At 45.8% G+C, this 14,565-nt stretch overlaps 1 protein-coding gene across 7 annotated transcripts in view; it reads right to left on the bottom strand.

Annotated features, from left to right (window-relative positions):
- Nucleotides 1–14,565, bottom strand: part of ASIC4 (acid sensing ion channel subunit family member 4) — a 262,965-nt gene that overhangs the window by 12,682 nt on the left and 235,718 nt on the right. For 4 of the 7 annotated variants that reach the window (XM_088653080.1, XM_088653052.1, XM_035126707.3 and 1 more), the window contains one exon: nt 6,446–8,528. In XM_088653080.1, coding sequence (XP_088509206.1) covers nt 8,409–8,528 — 120 coding nt within the window. In that variant the 3' untranslated portion in view covers nt 6,446–8,408. Of the gene's footprint in view, nt 1–528; nt 2,035–3,892; nt 3,987–6,445; nt 8,529–14,565 lie in introns of those variants that run through there. The other 3 variants (XM_060277950.2, XM_088653033.1, XM_088653044.1) reach the window with 3 other exon arrangements.

The following is a 14,565-nucleotide window of genomic DNA, read 5'->3' as shown; positions in this document are numbered from 1 at the left end:
TTGTTTAAAAGAATGGTCCGTATTTTTAGAAATGTAAATCTTCCTTGATGCTGAGGGGCAGGACACGCCACATGTTTACAACTCAGAAGAAAACATGGTCTGGGGTAGGTGGGACAGCACATAATACAGTATGATTGTATCTTATAAAGAGTTCTATTCCAAGGGTTCTGTGTATATGCAAAAATGCATAATACCCAAACCCTTAGAACCGAACCCCTGTGCGAGCTCCAGCAGAACCCAGGATGCTCTCACAAGTGCCTATGAGATCTTGTGGGAGCCTTGCTCAGGAAACAAAAGTAGAGAGTTTAAATTTTGCTCCAGGAAAATGTGGTGCAGTAAGCTTTTTAAGCTCACTGTGTTGCTTCTCAAGCAAGGTCCTCTCCACGCACCAACTCCGCTTATAACTTGTGGGAATTCAACTGCATATAGTTGATATCACATAAGTTAAATGCATGTAATATGTGATTGTTATGCACCAGGAGAAAAAGGGCAAGTGAAATATAAATCAATGCTATTCTTTTTGCTCTTGGACCACACACATAAGAACAGCTTTATTTATTATTGCGATTACAAATTGGGAACAAAAAATGCAGTGTGTGTTTTTACAGGATACAAATCAGTAATCAGAGCCATAGGAAAGATACCAGAAAATGTCAAAATGGTATGTTTCACTCTGGAGGCTGATGGATGCAACACATGAAAGAGAAAAAAATCAAGAGCACCGTTGTTGAAGGTAAGAAATAAAATGCTATCGAGGGATGAAGAAGAAGACTCCAGAATGTCTTTCTGTAAAGATTCACACAATATGTGTGACAGACATGATTTTCACATTAGTTTGTAAAGCGGGGGGGTGGGGGTGGACCCCAGTTGCCATGTCTCACTCTTGCTTTGCCCCTCGGAAAGATTACTTTGTTGAGTGCGCTTCCCAGCTAAAGCAATTCTCCATGGTAGTTTTATGGAGCACGCTGTAGATGTGTTGCAGTACAGGCCTGTTTCCTGACTGGCTGCAACCAATAGCAACATTGTGGAGTCTTTATGCAGCCGTCTTGGCTGGAGTTGATGGCATGCAGGATACAATAAGGGCTCCAGGACCGCCTCATAGATTCATAAGAGGAGCAATATTGGATTGGTTTGTAAAATGTGCCTAATAATTTCCTCTATTACAAATTCACTACTCCACCAGAAATGGCATAATCCAGGGGTTCCCAACAAAATTTTCTCGAGGACCCCTCATCGAGCCGCTATTGTGACAAGGACCCCCATTAATTCCTAATCCTAAAATTAAAAAGTGAGAGCCAAATTAAGAGTCTTTCTATATTTTACATTTATACGTTTTTACAGTTACAACAGAGTGCTCCATCAGTATACAGTTAGTTTTAATTTTCAGTTCTTAATGAGATGAGTTAAATCTGTCCTTTGAGTCCATTATTTCTGAAATATTAGGTTCCAAACTTGAAACTTTCACTCTGAAATCCGACCGCATGTCGAGCCGATTCCTATATTTGTTTTTCATGAAACACATGGAAGAAAATGCTTGCTCACACCGATATGTGGTTGCAAATGGAAGGATCTTTTTCATTGCCTTATCTCCAAGTTTCTTGTAGTCCTTGCGGCATACAGCAGAACTACTGCCTCTATCTAATTCTAGTTTTGCGCTAGACTGCTCATGCAGGAAGTGGCCAAAACAAAAAATCTGTTATCATACGAAATATATTTAATATATTTTTTATTCTAATAGGATCTTGAGGACCCCTCTGGCATAGCTCGCGGACCCCTGGGGGTCCCCGGACCACCTGTTGGGAACCACTGATATAGGTTATTCTGAATTTCCAAAACAAGTCGTGGCCTAAGGGAAGTATTTACATTCCCTCCTTTGATCCGTTTGCGCTCCTGAGCTAGATTTAAAATTAACTTCTTCAAATTCTGTTCATTTAATCATAAGCATTTTTTTCTTTCCAGAAGATGATTGCTTGCTAATGAACATCCGTTTCTCACCCCTTCTAATCCAGCCCGTGTCCTTCCTCCTAATCCTTTCTGAAATATATAAGGACACTTTGATGTGTGTTGACAAACAACTGAAGATTTAAAAAGGCTAGAGAATTAGGAACTTGCAGTCAACAAAGCACAGTTTAATGGTTAAAGATAGAGAGAAATCAGTTTGCTAGAGGGCAATGCAAGCAAGAATGAAAACTAAATTAAAACTATGATTTCCTTTCATATGCCTGATGCTGGGTCATAGAATCAGAATTGTAGAGTTGGAAGGGCCCCCGGGGGTCATCTAGTCCAAACCCCTGCAATGTAGCAGTCTCAACTAGGTCATAAATGACAGATGTTCAGCCAACCTTTGCTTAAAATCTTCCAAGGAAAGAGAGTCCACCACCTTCTGAGAGAGTCTTTTCCACTGTCAAACAGCTCAGAAAAGTCTCCCCGATGTTGAGCTGGGTCCTCCTACACTTTGTTTAAATTAAAACTTTACTATGATTTATTTAAATTGCTTAATTTGTTTAAATTAGAACACGATAAAATTGCAATCGTTTAATGCAGATTAATAAGTTAATACAATTTGGGCTCTATATCACAAAACTGATTTGCAAAGGGTGGACTGGGACCTTCACCTGGTATCCCAGAGATGTCTAACCAAGAAAATGTTGTCCTTGCTAATAGGGTTGCTCACAGAGGAGTCTGGGAAGGAATTCAGTAAATCTGCGAGGTGCTTCACTTCTCCTGATTCAGCCATCACTCAGAAGCAGGGGCAACATTTCAACAGGTGGGGCAATTGTGGGTTTGAGGGGGGAGGTCAAAGAGATGGGCTTACCTGTGGCAGCCCCAACCTATGGAATTTTCTCCTCACTAATGGTTGTGTGGCCCCTCCCTTCTATACGTTTCTTCATATGCTGAAGGCATGCCTCTTCACTCTGGTCTTTTGATACCTGAGATTTATAGACTTTAGGATCCACCCAGCTCATCTGATTGTAGTAACATCTTGTAACTGTGTCTATTTTTTTGTTTGTTTTTGGTATCATGTTGTAACTTTCCTCGGAACTTGTAGTGAAGGGTGTGTAAGAAACTCAGTACATAATTGTAGTATGCCCAGACTAGAAGCCTCTGAGTCAAGCTGGGCAAGCTTGAGGGCTTCAACTCAAAGGAGAGCACAGTGGGCATAATCAAAACCTGGTGGAATGGAGAGATGGTAGAATGGAATGGGACATGGCCATCTCTGGATACAGGCTACATAGGAAGGATCAGCAGCGGTATACCAGAGGTGGAGAAATCCCCAAAGAAGCAGACTCTTCCACAGAATTGCTGTGGTTGGAGATACTGGACCCCAAGAGTAATTTAGTACTGGGAACGTACTATTGTCTCCCTGACCAAAATGCCCAGGTGATCTTTAGATGGAGAATGAAATCAAGGAAGCATCCAAAGGAGGAAGTGCCATAGTGATGTGTAATTTCAGTTACCCTCACACAGACCTGTGTACACGTGTGATCTGGTCATGACAAAGAGGTCTAGATACTCTGATTGACTGTGCCCTAGAACAATTGGTTATGGAACTGACCAGAGGAGCAACAACTCTGGACTTAATCTTAAATGCACTTGGGAGTGCACTTACACTTGCTTGGTGTAAGTGTTGTTGACCCAACTAGCTGGGAACAGTGACCACAGTGCTAGCAAATTAAATCTATACATGCCTTACGACATTTCAGCTCTGAATGCTTTTGTACATCACTTCGATTTTTATTTATAGTGAGCAGCTAATAAGATTGATGTGATTAATTCATTGGAGCCCTACTCTCTTTTGCAAATCAGATTCTAGGACAAAAGAAAGCAAGTCAACCCACCATTTTGTTGCTTCCTGGGAGCGTAAACACATTGAGCCAGATTTTGTACTCACCTGTTGCTACTATAACTTGGCGACGTGTTCTAGCTTTTGAAAGCCTTGTTACTTGGTTTATGCTTCTTCCAGGTGTAAAAAAGGTGGGCAATCCCTGGAGGTGAATGAGGAGTACAGATTACTAATGGGTGCCAGCAGCACTATTTTTCTAGAAAAAGAGGTGCTGGAACTCACCATGAATGCCTCCCTTGTTCTCTTATAATGGCAATGGCACTCACCTGAGAGGTGCCGGAACTGAGTTCTGGCTGAAAAAAGGTCCTAGGTGCTAGCAGCAGCATTTATATAGGCAGAGATTTTTTAGCATATTATTGTCAACTTTGTTTATTTTTGTTGATAAGACTTCCCATACATTCCACCCAACTTTTTATCTAGCAGTGCTGAGTTAGGGTGGATTTGTTTAAAATGGGTTATCAGAACGTAGGCTGGGAAGATAAATGCCTTGGCTGAAGTGGCCCAGCTCAATTATCAGCCAAGAAAAGGGAAGCTTTTGTTTAACTTGCACGTTTAACATTTTGTTGTGTCTATTTGCCTGTAGCTCGAAAGAAATATTGCCTTTTAAGAAAGAGCAGTGTTTTCCCAATTTTTCTTCCCCACCATCTCTCTTGTCCTTCCTGACAAGCTCACTTTATGCTGAGCTTAGAAACTGATGGTACAACAATAGAGTCACATGCTCCAGAATACTGGTTAAGAAACCTAAAGCACCAAACTGGCAGCTATTGCTGGCTGCTCTGTATGCAGCCAAGCTTGTACCAATGGTTCTGTATCCAGGACCACTTGGGAGGGCTTGGGTAGTGCAGAATGGCATTTGGCTTCATTGTGTGAACTTGAGTTCTCCGAGTACTTGCACTGTGCACATATTCACCCAAATTGTTCACCACAGGCAAATCTGAAATCTATCACACTGCCTTTAATATGTACAAAGAGTAGTGTCAATTCATCCCCTTTTCTTGTTCTTTTTTCTTTCTTTCTTTTTGGGTGTGGGGTTGCAGATCCTTGTTTGGCCCAGTGGACAAGGAGACTGACTGGATTGATCTTGAACTTTGTTACTAGTTCCCTGTTTGCATTGAATGTTCAAAACATAGCTCAGTCAGAACTATTAATAAGGGACCTAAAGTTTATATGCCCCTGAACCCCAAAACAAGCTTTAGTCTGTCCCATATTATACCGTATGTGCACATCATGACTGGGTGACCGTCTTCTTCAAGATGGGCAATAATTGTCCTCCAGTCAAAGCCATAGTTTTGGGACAATGGCCAGTCATATGTGGTGAGCCCAGACGACAATTACAAAGGAGCAACTGGAAGGGTGCACCCCACAGTTAGCTTTGGACCACCCCAAATGATGGGCCCAATGTCCGGGATTGTGTTCTTTGCAATATGGTGTTGAATCATCTTTCCCTTGGGACCAGGCTGCTGTCAATAATAGCCAAAATATGTAGAAAAGAATAAGGAATGAGAGTGTCCACCCGCACAGAAAGCTTTATGCTATTAAGCTTTACACCATCTGAAATCACGCACCCACACACATTCAAGACTCTGTAAGATATAGTAATTTTGAATCCTATCTGTCCCAGTTCTTCAGTGGGGTTGCACCCCCCCCAAACTGTTTAGCAGTACTTTAATATAACATGAATGAAATGAAACCATAAACATAGCAAATCAATAAGCTTTGACTCTTGGATGTTAAACTTTGTAGGAGGAAGGCGAAACAATTACTTCACATCTCCAGTGTAAATAGCCATTCTGGATAAATGAATTGTTGTTCATCAAAGCAAACTTTCCTGGGCCAATTAATATAACCAGCCGCCGCCATACAAATTTATCATCTTTTTCCAGACTTGAAGCCTCTTGTGAGTATGTGAGGTAAAGCTTGTTGATTCATGATACTTAATTTCTTTTAGTTTTATATTAGGCAGTTGATGAAGACCTCAAACACATTTTATGCTTGTAAAATCAGAGAATTGTAGAGTTGGAAGGGACCCAAAGGGCCATATAGTCCAATCCCCTGCAATGCAAGAATCGCAGCTAACATATGCTTGTACAGGATTTAGCCTATTATGGACTTATTACTGGGCAGCTTGCATATATGGGAGAAAGAATTTAACATACCTTTCCCCAGCTCTGTTTACCCCACTCAATTGGGGTTCTTCCATGGCTGCTTTGTCCAACTCCCTGCACTACAACCAACCGACCAGTAAGAAAACCAGTTATGGGATCTCCTTCCCACCATTTCTTCTAGTTTGGTCTGCTGGCTACATGAGTGTAAGGATTGCCTGCCTCCAGCAGCCAGGGATGGTGTCATTTTGATTGCCTGCAGATGAGCATTCAACCTGAGTTGTTTGTGATTAGACAATATTGGCTATTTAATGAGCATTCATTTGGACTTCTTGGCAGGGAGGCTAGGGGACATTGCCTCAATGCAAGTGTTATCTCACATGTTCCAGTGCCTTTCCCCACCCCTTTCCTGATAGGACCAGATCTGGAAAGAAACCAAGGAAGGATGAAGCTCTAGATATTAGTGGGGTAGAATCACTGATGACACAAGAAACAAGGCTGGAGTTCTACTTGTGCCTCTTTATTGGGAGAAACTTGTACATTTGTAAAACAGCGACTTGCGCTCAGTAAAGTCATGGGATTAACAGACCCCCTCCTGGGAAGATCCCTGGCTGGGTCCCAGTTGAGTGTCTCCTGCAGCCTGCACCCTTGGAGTCACACACATATGCAGCAGGCAGGTGGATTTCATCTGCAATATCCTACTCCCTCTGTAGCAGTCAATTGCCTTGACTGCTCTTGGCTTTTGGAGGTGGTGTATGCTAGAGTTTGGTGGTGTCACTGGAGGAGGAGGGGGAGCATTTGCAGCATATTCCTGTGCCACCTTTCCTCCTGAAAATGCACCCCCAGGAGTACAGGCACAATTCCCTAAGTGTGGGGCATGACACCATGAGGTGTCTCGACGGTGCATGCTGGAGCCCCCTCTGGTTTGCTACATGGAGGGCTGAGGACCACAGCTGGGTTCTGGGGTATTCCCTTGTCCTGTCAAGACAGCACAAGGTAGGTTGGTTGGCTTTTTCCTGTTGTAGCTTTACTTAGGGCCCTGCTGCAAAGAGAAAGTTGACATTTTCCCTTGCTGCCCTTGAGGAGTCATCGCACCCCCACTCCCCCCCCCCCACAGATGTACTGGGCAAGTCTGCTACTAAGTGCTTCAGCCTACGGATCTGAGTCCTGGGGAAGCTGCCTGGGCTCCTTATCCTCCCCTTGACATTGTGTGGGACCCGTAAGGCTCTTTCTCCTGAGGGTGGGGTGTTTTTGTGTGGCTTGGACCCTGAATACTGCTGGAGGAGGGTGGAAGATGTGGGGAAGGGGGGGCGGGCGTCTGTAAATCTGGGAAGGGGCTGCCCCAGGGGAACTCTGGCTTTGTTGGTGCCAGCAGCCTCCTGCAGCATCGGCCTCTGCACTTGAGCTGGGAGGGAACCTGAGATTGGACGTCGATGTTGTGGTGTCCAGCCTTACCAGCAGTTTTTAGCAATGCCGGCAGGGGCCAGCTGCAGCAACGAAAGACTGAGTGTAGCCGGCTAAAAACCACAGACCCAAAACAGTTATGTACAAATATACAGTTCTGAGGGAAGAAGGGATGGGTGACAGCTGGCCAACCATGAGGGTGAGGGGCACGTACCCATATGGTAAAGGGGCACATCGTGGGCAGGATGGCAGGTCTTTGAACCTCCTTGTGGGCACAGCCTCAGTGTGGGGGGCAGCAGCAAGTAAGCAATGGGATACCTCATGGCACTCACTGCCCAACAGCAGCAGCCAATGGGATGCAGGACCTCTTTCCTGCCCTGAGATACCCCTGTGTGCATGTAAAATAGTGGTACATGGAAATGTATGTTTGTAAGGAGGCTGAGGGAAGAGGTGTAAGTAGGAACAGTAATGATAAGACAGGACAAAGTGAGAGGTGTTGGAGGGAACATGGCTCCTGCTACTCAGAGTCTGTGGCAGAGGCTGCCACGTGGGGCTGTGTGAGTAGCTGGTTGTGTGGTGCTACTGTGTTATAGACTGGGCCCTGGGAGAGAGAGTTGCCTCTACCTTTTTTGACGCCCTCTTTGCTCCCTTGAATGCTCCATGTCCCCCTTCCTCCCACTTTGTGAAATTCCAGGCAGGCTGCCTGCCTCAGTCAAGCCTTGCTTCCTATCAGTGGAGCAGTTTAGAGTCCATTCCACCTCCCTGTTCTTGGCAGCTGATCCTCGGTCTTTCTCTGTGCTTCAGTATGGGGAAGGTTTGTTGGGGGATGGGGGTGCTGAGCCCTGGAGGGCAGGGGCAGGACCAGCTGGACTGGGGAAGCGGGTTAGTTACAGGAGGGAGGGGGCTATAAAAGCATCACGGTGCTTTTTGAAAGCCTTTGGAGGAAGGCCTGGCCTAGCCACTTGGAAAAGGCTTCTTGGTGCAGGCTGGAGCCTGCGGTGCCCCAAGCTGCTCCAGAGGCACTGCTGCTGTTTGGGGGGAGCAGCGCACGAGCTGGCTTAGCAAGCAAAGTCTTCGAAGACCCCTTGGCCCGAGTAGTGGTGGCGGTGGTGGTGGTTGGGCAGAAGTCCTGTGGGGTAGCTGCCCTCGTTGTGGTGGCCCAGGCTCTCACAGGAGCTCTGAGAAAGAAAGAGAGAGAAGAAACATGGTCAGCACAGCAGCTGGTACCTCTGGGTGGGTGGGTGGTACGTAGCTCTATGAGCATTGTGCTGAAGTTTCCTAGAGGAAGACCTCCTCCAGGAAGGCTGCATGTGACAAGAAGTGATGGAGAGACATCTCTGCTTTCTTGCAAAGTGATTTAACACCAGCATGCTATCTAAGCCTTGCTCTGCCCCTTCCAGCTCCACAGTGTGATGACCAGGGGCAGTGCAACTAGGCAGCTGTCTAGTGCCCAGGACTCAGAGGAGTGCAGGACTGACCTTTGAGGGGCAGCTTTATTCAGATTATTTTTTGATATACCTTAAACATTTCTGATAATATTTTGGAGAATTGTATTTCTGCAGGACATCTGTTCTTGAAATTTTAAGTTAGCTATTTTTGGGGGGTGTTGTGTGAGTAACTAGCCTTGCCTAGGACGCCATTAGCCTAGCCCTGGCCCTGGTGATGACATTACACTGTCTGCTGCATCCAGAAACGAGAAAGAGGCAGGATGAAGAAACATGGAACAGCAGGACCTATTTTCCTCTGGTAGCAAAAGGCTGCAGCTGTTAAGATTATGGCACAGAATGGCAATATTCTTCCTCTCCTAAATTTTGTTCTCTGAGATGGGCCTTCAGAATGCTCTATCACAGGCTTTGCCTGTTCAGCTTTTCCTTAAACAGCTCTATCACCTTCTGACAACCTCACTCTCTCCAGGCATCCCATGTACCAAGCCAGGTTTAGGCAGTCCCTACCTACTTGACAGTCACCTGCCTTTTTTGTCTGGTCCCCCATTTCCACTACTGGACAGCAATATAACTCCTTCCCAGTGCAAGTTCTTGAGCCTGCTCTACTTTTGACCCCCTGCCTAATCTCCCACACCCTTAAAGGTGGGATGTGTGTGGGTGGGGTGGGTGGGAATCTCACCCCATGGAATAGGAATCTACACTTGGGGGGATGCCACACTCAACCATGTCAATGAGATCAAGACTCTAAATATAATTACAGCTGTGGGTATAAAACTGTTAGACACATGCATTGCCCTGTGTGATTTAGCGAATGAGATGAAATGATAGCTCCCGAGGGCAAAGCTGTAACATGGTATACTTCACACCATCAAATTCAGAGAGGCTCTGTGAGCTCAGGAATCATGCTTTAGGGTGGATATTATTCAAAGAGAAAATTATGAGAGAGATTAGAATGTCCAATCTCATTCTTAAATGGACCAGAGAGATGATTCTTAGCTGCTGCATGTATAAATAAGGTGAAGGGGAACAATTCATGTTGATTAAGTAGTAATTCCAATGTTAATAAAATGTGGAATTCCCGGGCAGGAAACTTATTTCAGGTCCTTAACATCGGAGGTCTCTAGGTGCATTAGCAATTTTAATGCACAGAGCTGAGGCTGCACACAGATGATATTTCTTCAGTGGCATGGAGCTGCTATGTGGGAATATCATTGCCTAAACTACATGTTCTGTTTTCATTCAATATACATTCCCCTGGTCTAATCCATTTCACTGCAATATTCCCTTAGTAAGGGACCAGGGCAGACATGGCTGCAATTATGAAACAAGAAAAAGGTTCCCACTCTCTCCAGCGAGGTTCTACACCCCATGGATAATGTTTTTGCTGCACTATAAAGCTGCCATTGTTGTATCAGGATTATAGGTTAAGGTGGAAGTTGCATCCATGGGTCTTCAGAAAGCATAGCCTGTGCACAGCATGAAATGCCTTTCACAAACAGGAAAAACAGAGTTAGCATGTCAAAAACACACAAAAGCTTGCATTTCAAATACAGCATCTCCAAGAAACATTAGGCAAGCAAGCATGCACTTCATGGAATGTGGATACAGATAGAACGGCTTGAATGAGGTGTGTGTGTGTTTAAATCGTGTTCAACTAAATTTTACTCAGAACAGATCTATCTTAGTCATGCTTGTTAATTTCATGGGTCTTCGCTGAGTAAAACTTAGCTGAATAGCACCCTCCATGTGCTAATTAAATTACCAGCACAGAGGTGACCTAACTGTGCCACTGCTGGGTACATGTTATGCCTGGCAAAGCTGGACATTCCTAGAGAAAAGGCTGCCTCCCTTGACCACATGATAATATTACTGGACTTGCCACCATCCTTCCTGAAGACAAGGCCTCCAGGCGCTTGAGCAGGAAAGGATGAACTGTCACTACAGTACATACGGTACTTGCTCAGGAAAAAAAATGATTCTGTCCACAAGGTGGTGCTGTGGCAACACAGCTAATCAACTCCAGTATGCTGGAGCTTATTTTGCACTAGCTGTTTGCCACAGATAAGTATTGATTGGAGGCATCTGTTGCGTGCATCTAACCTGGAGGGACCACGAACAACATCCATCTCTCCTGCTTCTGCTTAGATAGACCCTATGCTGAAGCAGTGGCATGTCCTAAAGGTGTATGTTGCTCCACTGCTTCTGTGGCTGAAAATGTGTTCAGCATTAGACCCCCCCCCTCCCATTTTTTTAGAGGTGGGGGGGGGAGATTCTAATCCATCCCCTACAATAGAGATCAACACTTTCTCATAAAGGTTTCCACTGTGAGAAGTTGGAAAAACAGTGTGGTGTTCTTCACAAGTCCTTTCAGATTCTTCTCAATCCCCTCTTATGTCAGAGGACAGGGCTTAGATCTGCTCTCGTAGTTTCTGCTCTTGGACCAAAGAGCCCCAGCTCATCCTACGAGTGAGCGCCTATCCCTCCTGCAAACCAGCTGGCACTAGGAATCTTCCTTCTCTGGTATTTTTCCTGCTACTCTTCCACCACTGTAATCTTCCTCTATCCTGTAAGCACTCCTTCTTGGTGTTCTCTGCTGTTTATAAGACCCCTTCTACCCATTCCACTTGTTGCCCTCCCACAGCCCACCTGGGTTTAAGGCCAAACAACAGGTGTGGGCAGTCTCTCCTATGCAGCTAGTTTAGGTTACAAGGAGCTGCCTTGCACTAGATGGGAACACAGGGCCATCATCTAGCTCAGGGCTGCCCGCTCTCAATGGAAGCGGCTCTCCAGGGTGTCAGGCAAAGGACTCTCCCAGCACAGTTGCAACTGAGGGGAGAGTGCTGCTGAATGCAGGTGCTGCTTGTGGGCTTTCCCTGAGCATCTGGCTGACCAATGTGAGAACAGGATGCTGGGATAGATGTGCCTTTGGTCTGACCTGGTAGGCTCTCCGTAGGCTTTGCATTGTAACTAAGGCACATCCTCTTGATGTGTGAAATTGTGCATCTCTGTGATAAAAAGCGAAGTAATATGCAACTGCACGGTTATTACAGGAGAGATTAAATCAAAAACATAAAAAGGAGAAAGTGAAGGAACCGAGAAATCACAGCTGATTCGGCCCAGAATAGCTCATCTCTGTGCCAACAAACAATGCTGTTAAGGAGCCAATGTCCAAATTCAACCCTGAGCCACATGGAGTGTGCCAGTGTGCAGTGGACAGTACTGAGTCTACTGCAGTAAAGATATATATCCCATGCCAGGAGTAACCCTGGGATGTTTGCCTGCAATCCTGAGACATCAACAGCAACACCCTCATTGATTTTAATGGCTCAGGATTGCAACTTTCATGTCCTGAAAGCCAAGATGAGAACAAAGGACTTCCTTCAGGGGGTTGGGTCCAGAGTTAAGCTTGTAAATCCACAACCACTCAAGTGGAATACAAAATGCTGCTTTCATCTTGGCTGGTGTACTAGGAATGAGCACAGCTTTGCCGGGGTGATGCCCATAGGTCCTGCTGCAGCCACATGGGCCTCTTTTGCCTTCAGTGCCCTTCTGGCCAACTCATCAGGGGCGGCATTGGAACTGCCACGGAACAAAGACCAGTCTGGGTAGTTCTCTGTCTGCACCTTTATTTACAGCCCTTTGCTGCAGCCAGGTTGAATTTCAAGGATCCCTAGCTTCTATTGACTTAAATGTTGGCAGCAGCAGGAAATTAAAGTAAACTCAGCTGCTAATTAGTTATTCCTTGTCCAAAGGCTCCAGAGCCAGCCAAAAATCGGCATGTTTGATGGGCTTTCCCTGGCTCTGCCTCCTGTGTTTTATCTTTATATAACATCAGGGCTCCTGGGATATTGAATGCACCAGCGGAACGGCTCCCGCTCATGCTGTAATACAGGCATGAGGTATATGTCACTCACTCACTCGCTCACCATTATGCTCACATAAGATTAGAGGCAGGCAATGCAGCTCTCCCTATCTCTCATGCTCGCTCACACATGCACACAAACAATTCAGTGCCAGCTCCAGGATTTGGGGAGCATTTGAGCCTAGATGTTATTGGACATGCCAACCTAGAATCCAAGTCATGCTGCCTCTGATCTTCTTGAATCCTCCATGTAACATGAGAATGGCACTACTGTTGAGGCAGCAAGTCGCTTGCTGGCCTTGGGGCCCCAGGAAATGCCCAACTGCACCATTCCAGCTTGCTCTGATTACACTATATTGCTGTATACGCATGACCATGCAGACCTGCCTGAATGTTAAGATCACCCTCTGTGACCTTTCTCCAGGTGGTTCCTGCCTTTAGAGGTTGGTTAGGTAGGAGGCAACTGTGAAAGGGACCATTTCAGCAGGAACACCCATTTGTGTGTGTGTGTGTGTGGGGGGGGTCCACAGGGCTCCAAATCTTATATCATTCTAGCACCACAGGAAAGCCACCAAGGATTAATGCTTAAAGGAGAGAGAGAGGGAACCTGTGGCCTTTAAGCTGTTCCAGCTTTCCAAAGGCCAAGCAGCGGAAGCAGGGAACGTAGGCTGGAAAACACAGAGTGGGAGGGCTGTTGTCCGCAATAAAAGACTTAGCCCTGACTTGGAATTATCTGTATCCAGGCTGGATCAGAAGGAGGAACCAACAGACTGCATGGGAAATGGCACCCAGAATAGAAGTGCTGTCCCAGTCTTCCTCCACTTTGCATCTTTGAGTGGCTTACCACAAGTGCTGTTGTGTTCAAGTCCTGTGAAACAAGCTCCCCCTAGGCACCTGGCTGGCCACTGTGAGAACAAGATGCTGGATCTAATGGGTCTTTGGCCTGATCCAGCAGACCCTTCTTATGTGCTTAGGTAAGGGCACCAGCCCATCATTTAGAAAGCCACCTGTTTGTATTCCAATGCTGACATATGATCTCATGCAGTCTGCATGAATTCACCCTACGGGCAGATGCCTTTCTTTGGTAGCCACCACTGATTATTCCTTGCTTCTCCATGCCTGGCACGAGCAGCTCTCAGTACGCTTCGTCCATGTTATCGCTGCCTTCTTGTGTAGCTTGTGCCTGGAGAGGGCTGTTCCACTCTCCTCCACCTTCCCAGTCCTCCACGTGTCTCTTAATTTTCTCCTCTCCGGGTTCTGTGTCCTTGAATCTGTTCCTGAATCTCAGCCTCCGAGCCATCCATTCATGTCTAAACAAAGGGTGACCTGGATCCTCCATCTGTTTCCAACGTCCTCGATGACATGCTACTTTGCAGTGGATTGATGGTGGGGCAGTGCTTCCAAGTTGGTACAAAGAACTGCGCATCTGTGTTGGTCTCAGGGTCCCACTAATGATACAGCAGATACAATTTAGTTCCACATTGATCTTCCTTGCATGGGCTGGGCAGTACAAGGCAGGGAATCAACAGTCAGCAGAGCCAGAGCGGCTACATTTGTGCATCTGTGTCCCATTTCACGTTTGCCAGCTTCTGAAGCCCAACCACACTATGCTGTTGGTTTTCCTCCCTGGTTTGGGGATTTGTGCCCTGAGCAAGAAAGAGCAGCCTAGTGTGATTTCCAGGTAGACCATTACCCTGGAGTAATGTATTAAGAGGTTTTATTTCCGGCGGCAGCACACCTTTTCCTACTCAACAGATCTGAAGCATTCCTTTTCTTGACTAACAGTGCAGAGGTTATCAGGACAAAGATACTTCTGTGGAGGCAGGAAAAAGAAATTATTTTTTAAAAAAATCCTTGGTGCCTAAATCCGCGAATGGATCCTCATTCTCCATCTCTGCCATCTATTTC

The sequence above is a fragment of the Zootoca vivipara genome, chromosome 1, assembly GCF_965207765.1.
Source record: "Zootoca vivipara chromosome 1, rZooViv2.hap1.1, whole genome shotgun sequence".
In the NCBI taxonomy this organism is placed as follows: domain Eukaryota; kingdom Metazoa; phylum Chordata; class Lepidosauria; order Squamata; family Lacertidae; genus Zootoca; species Zootoca vivipara.
The sequence above is the reverse complement of the archived record's forward strand: the minus strand, read 5'-3'. Positions and strand labels throughout refer to the sequence as shown.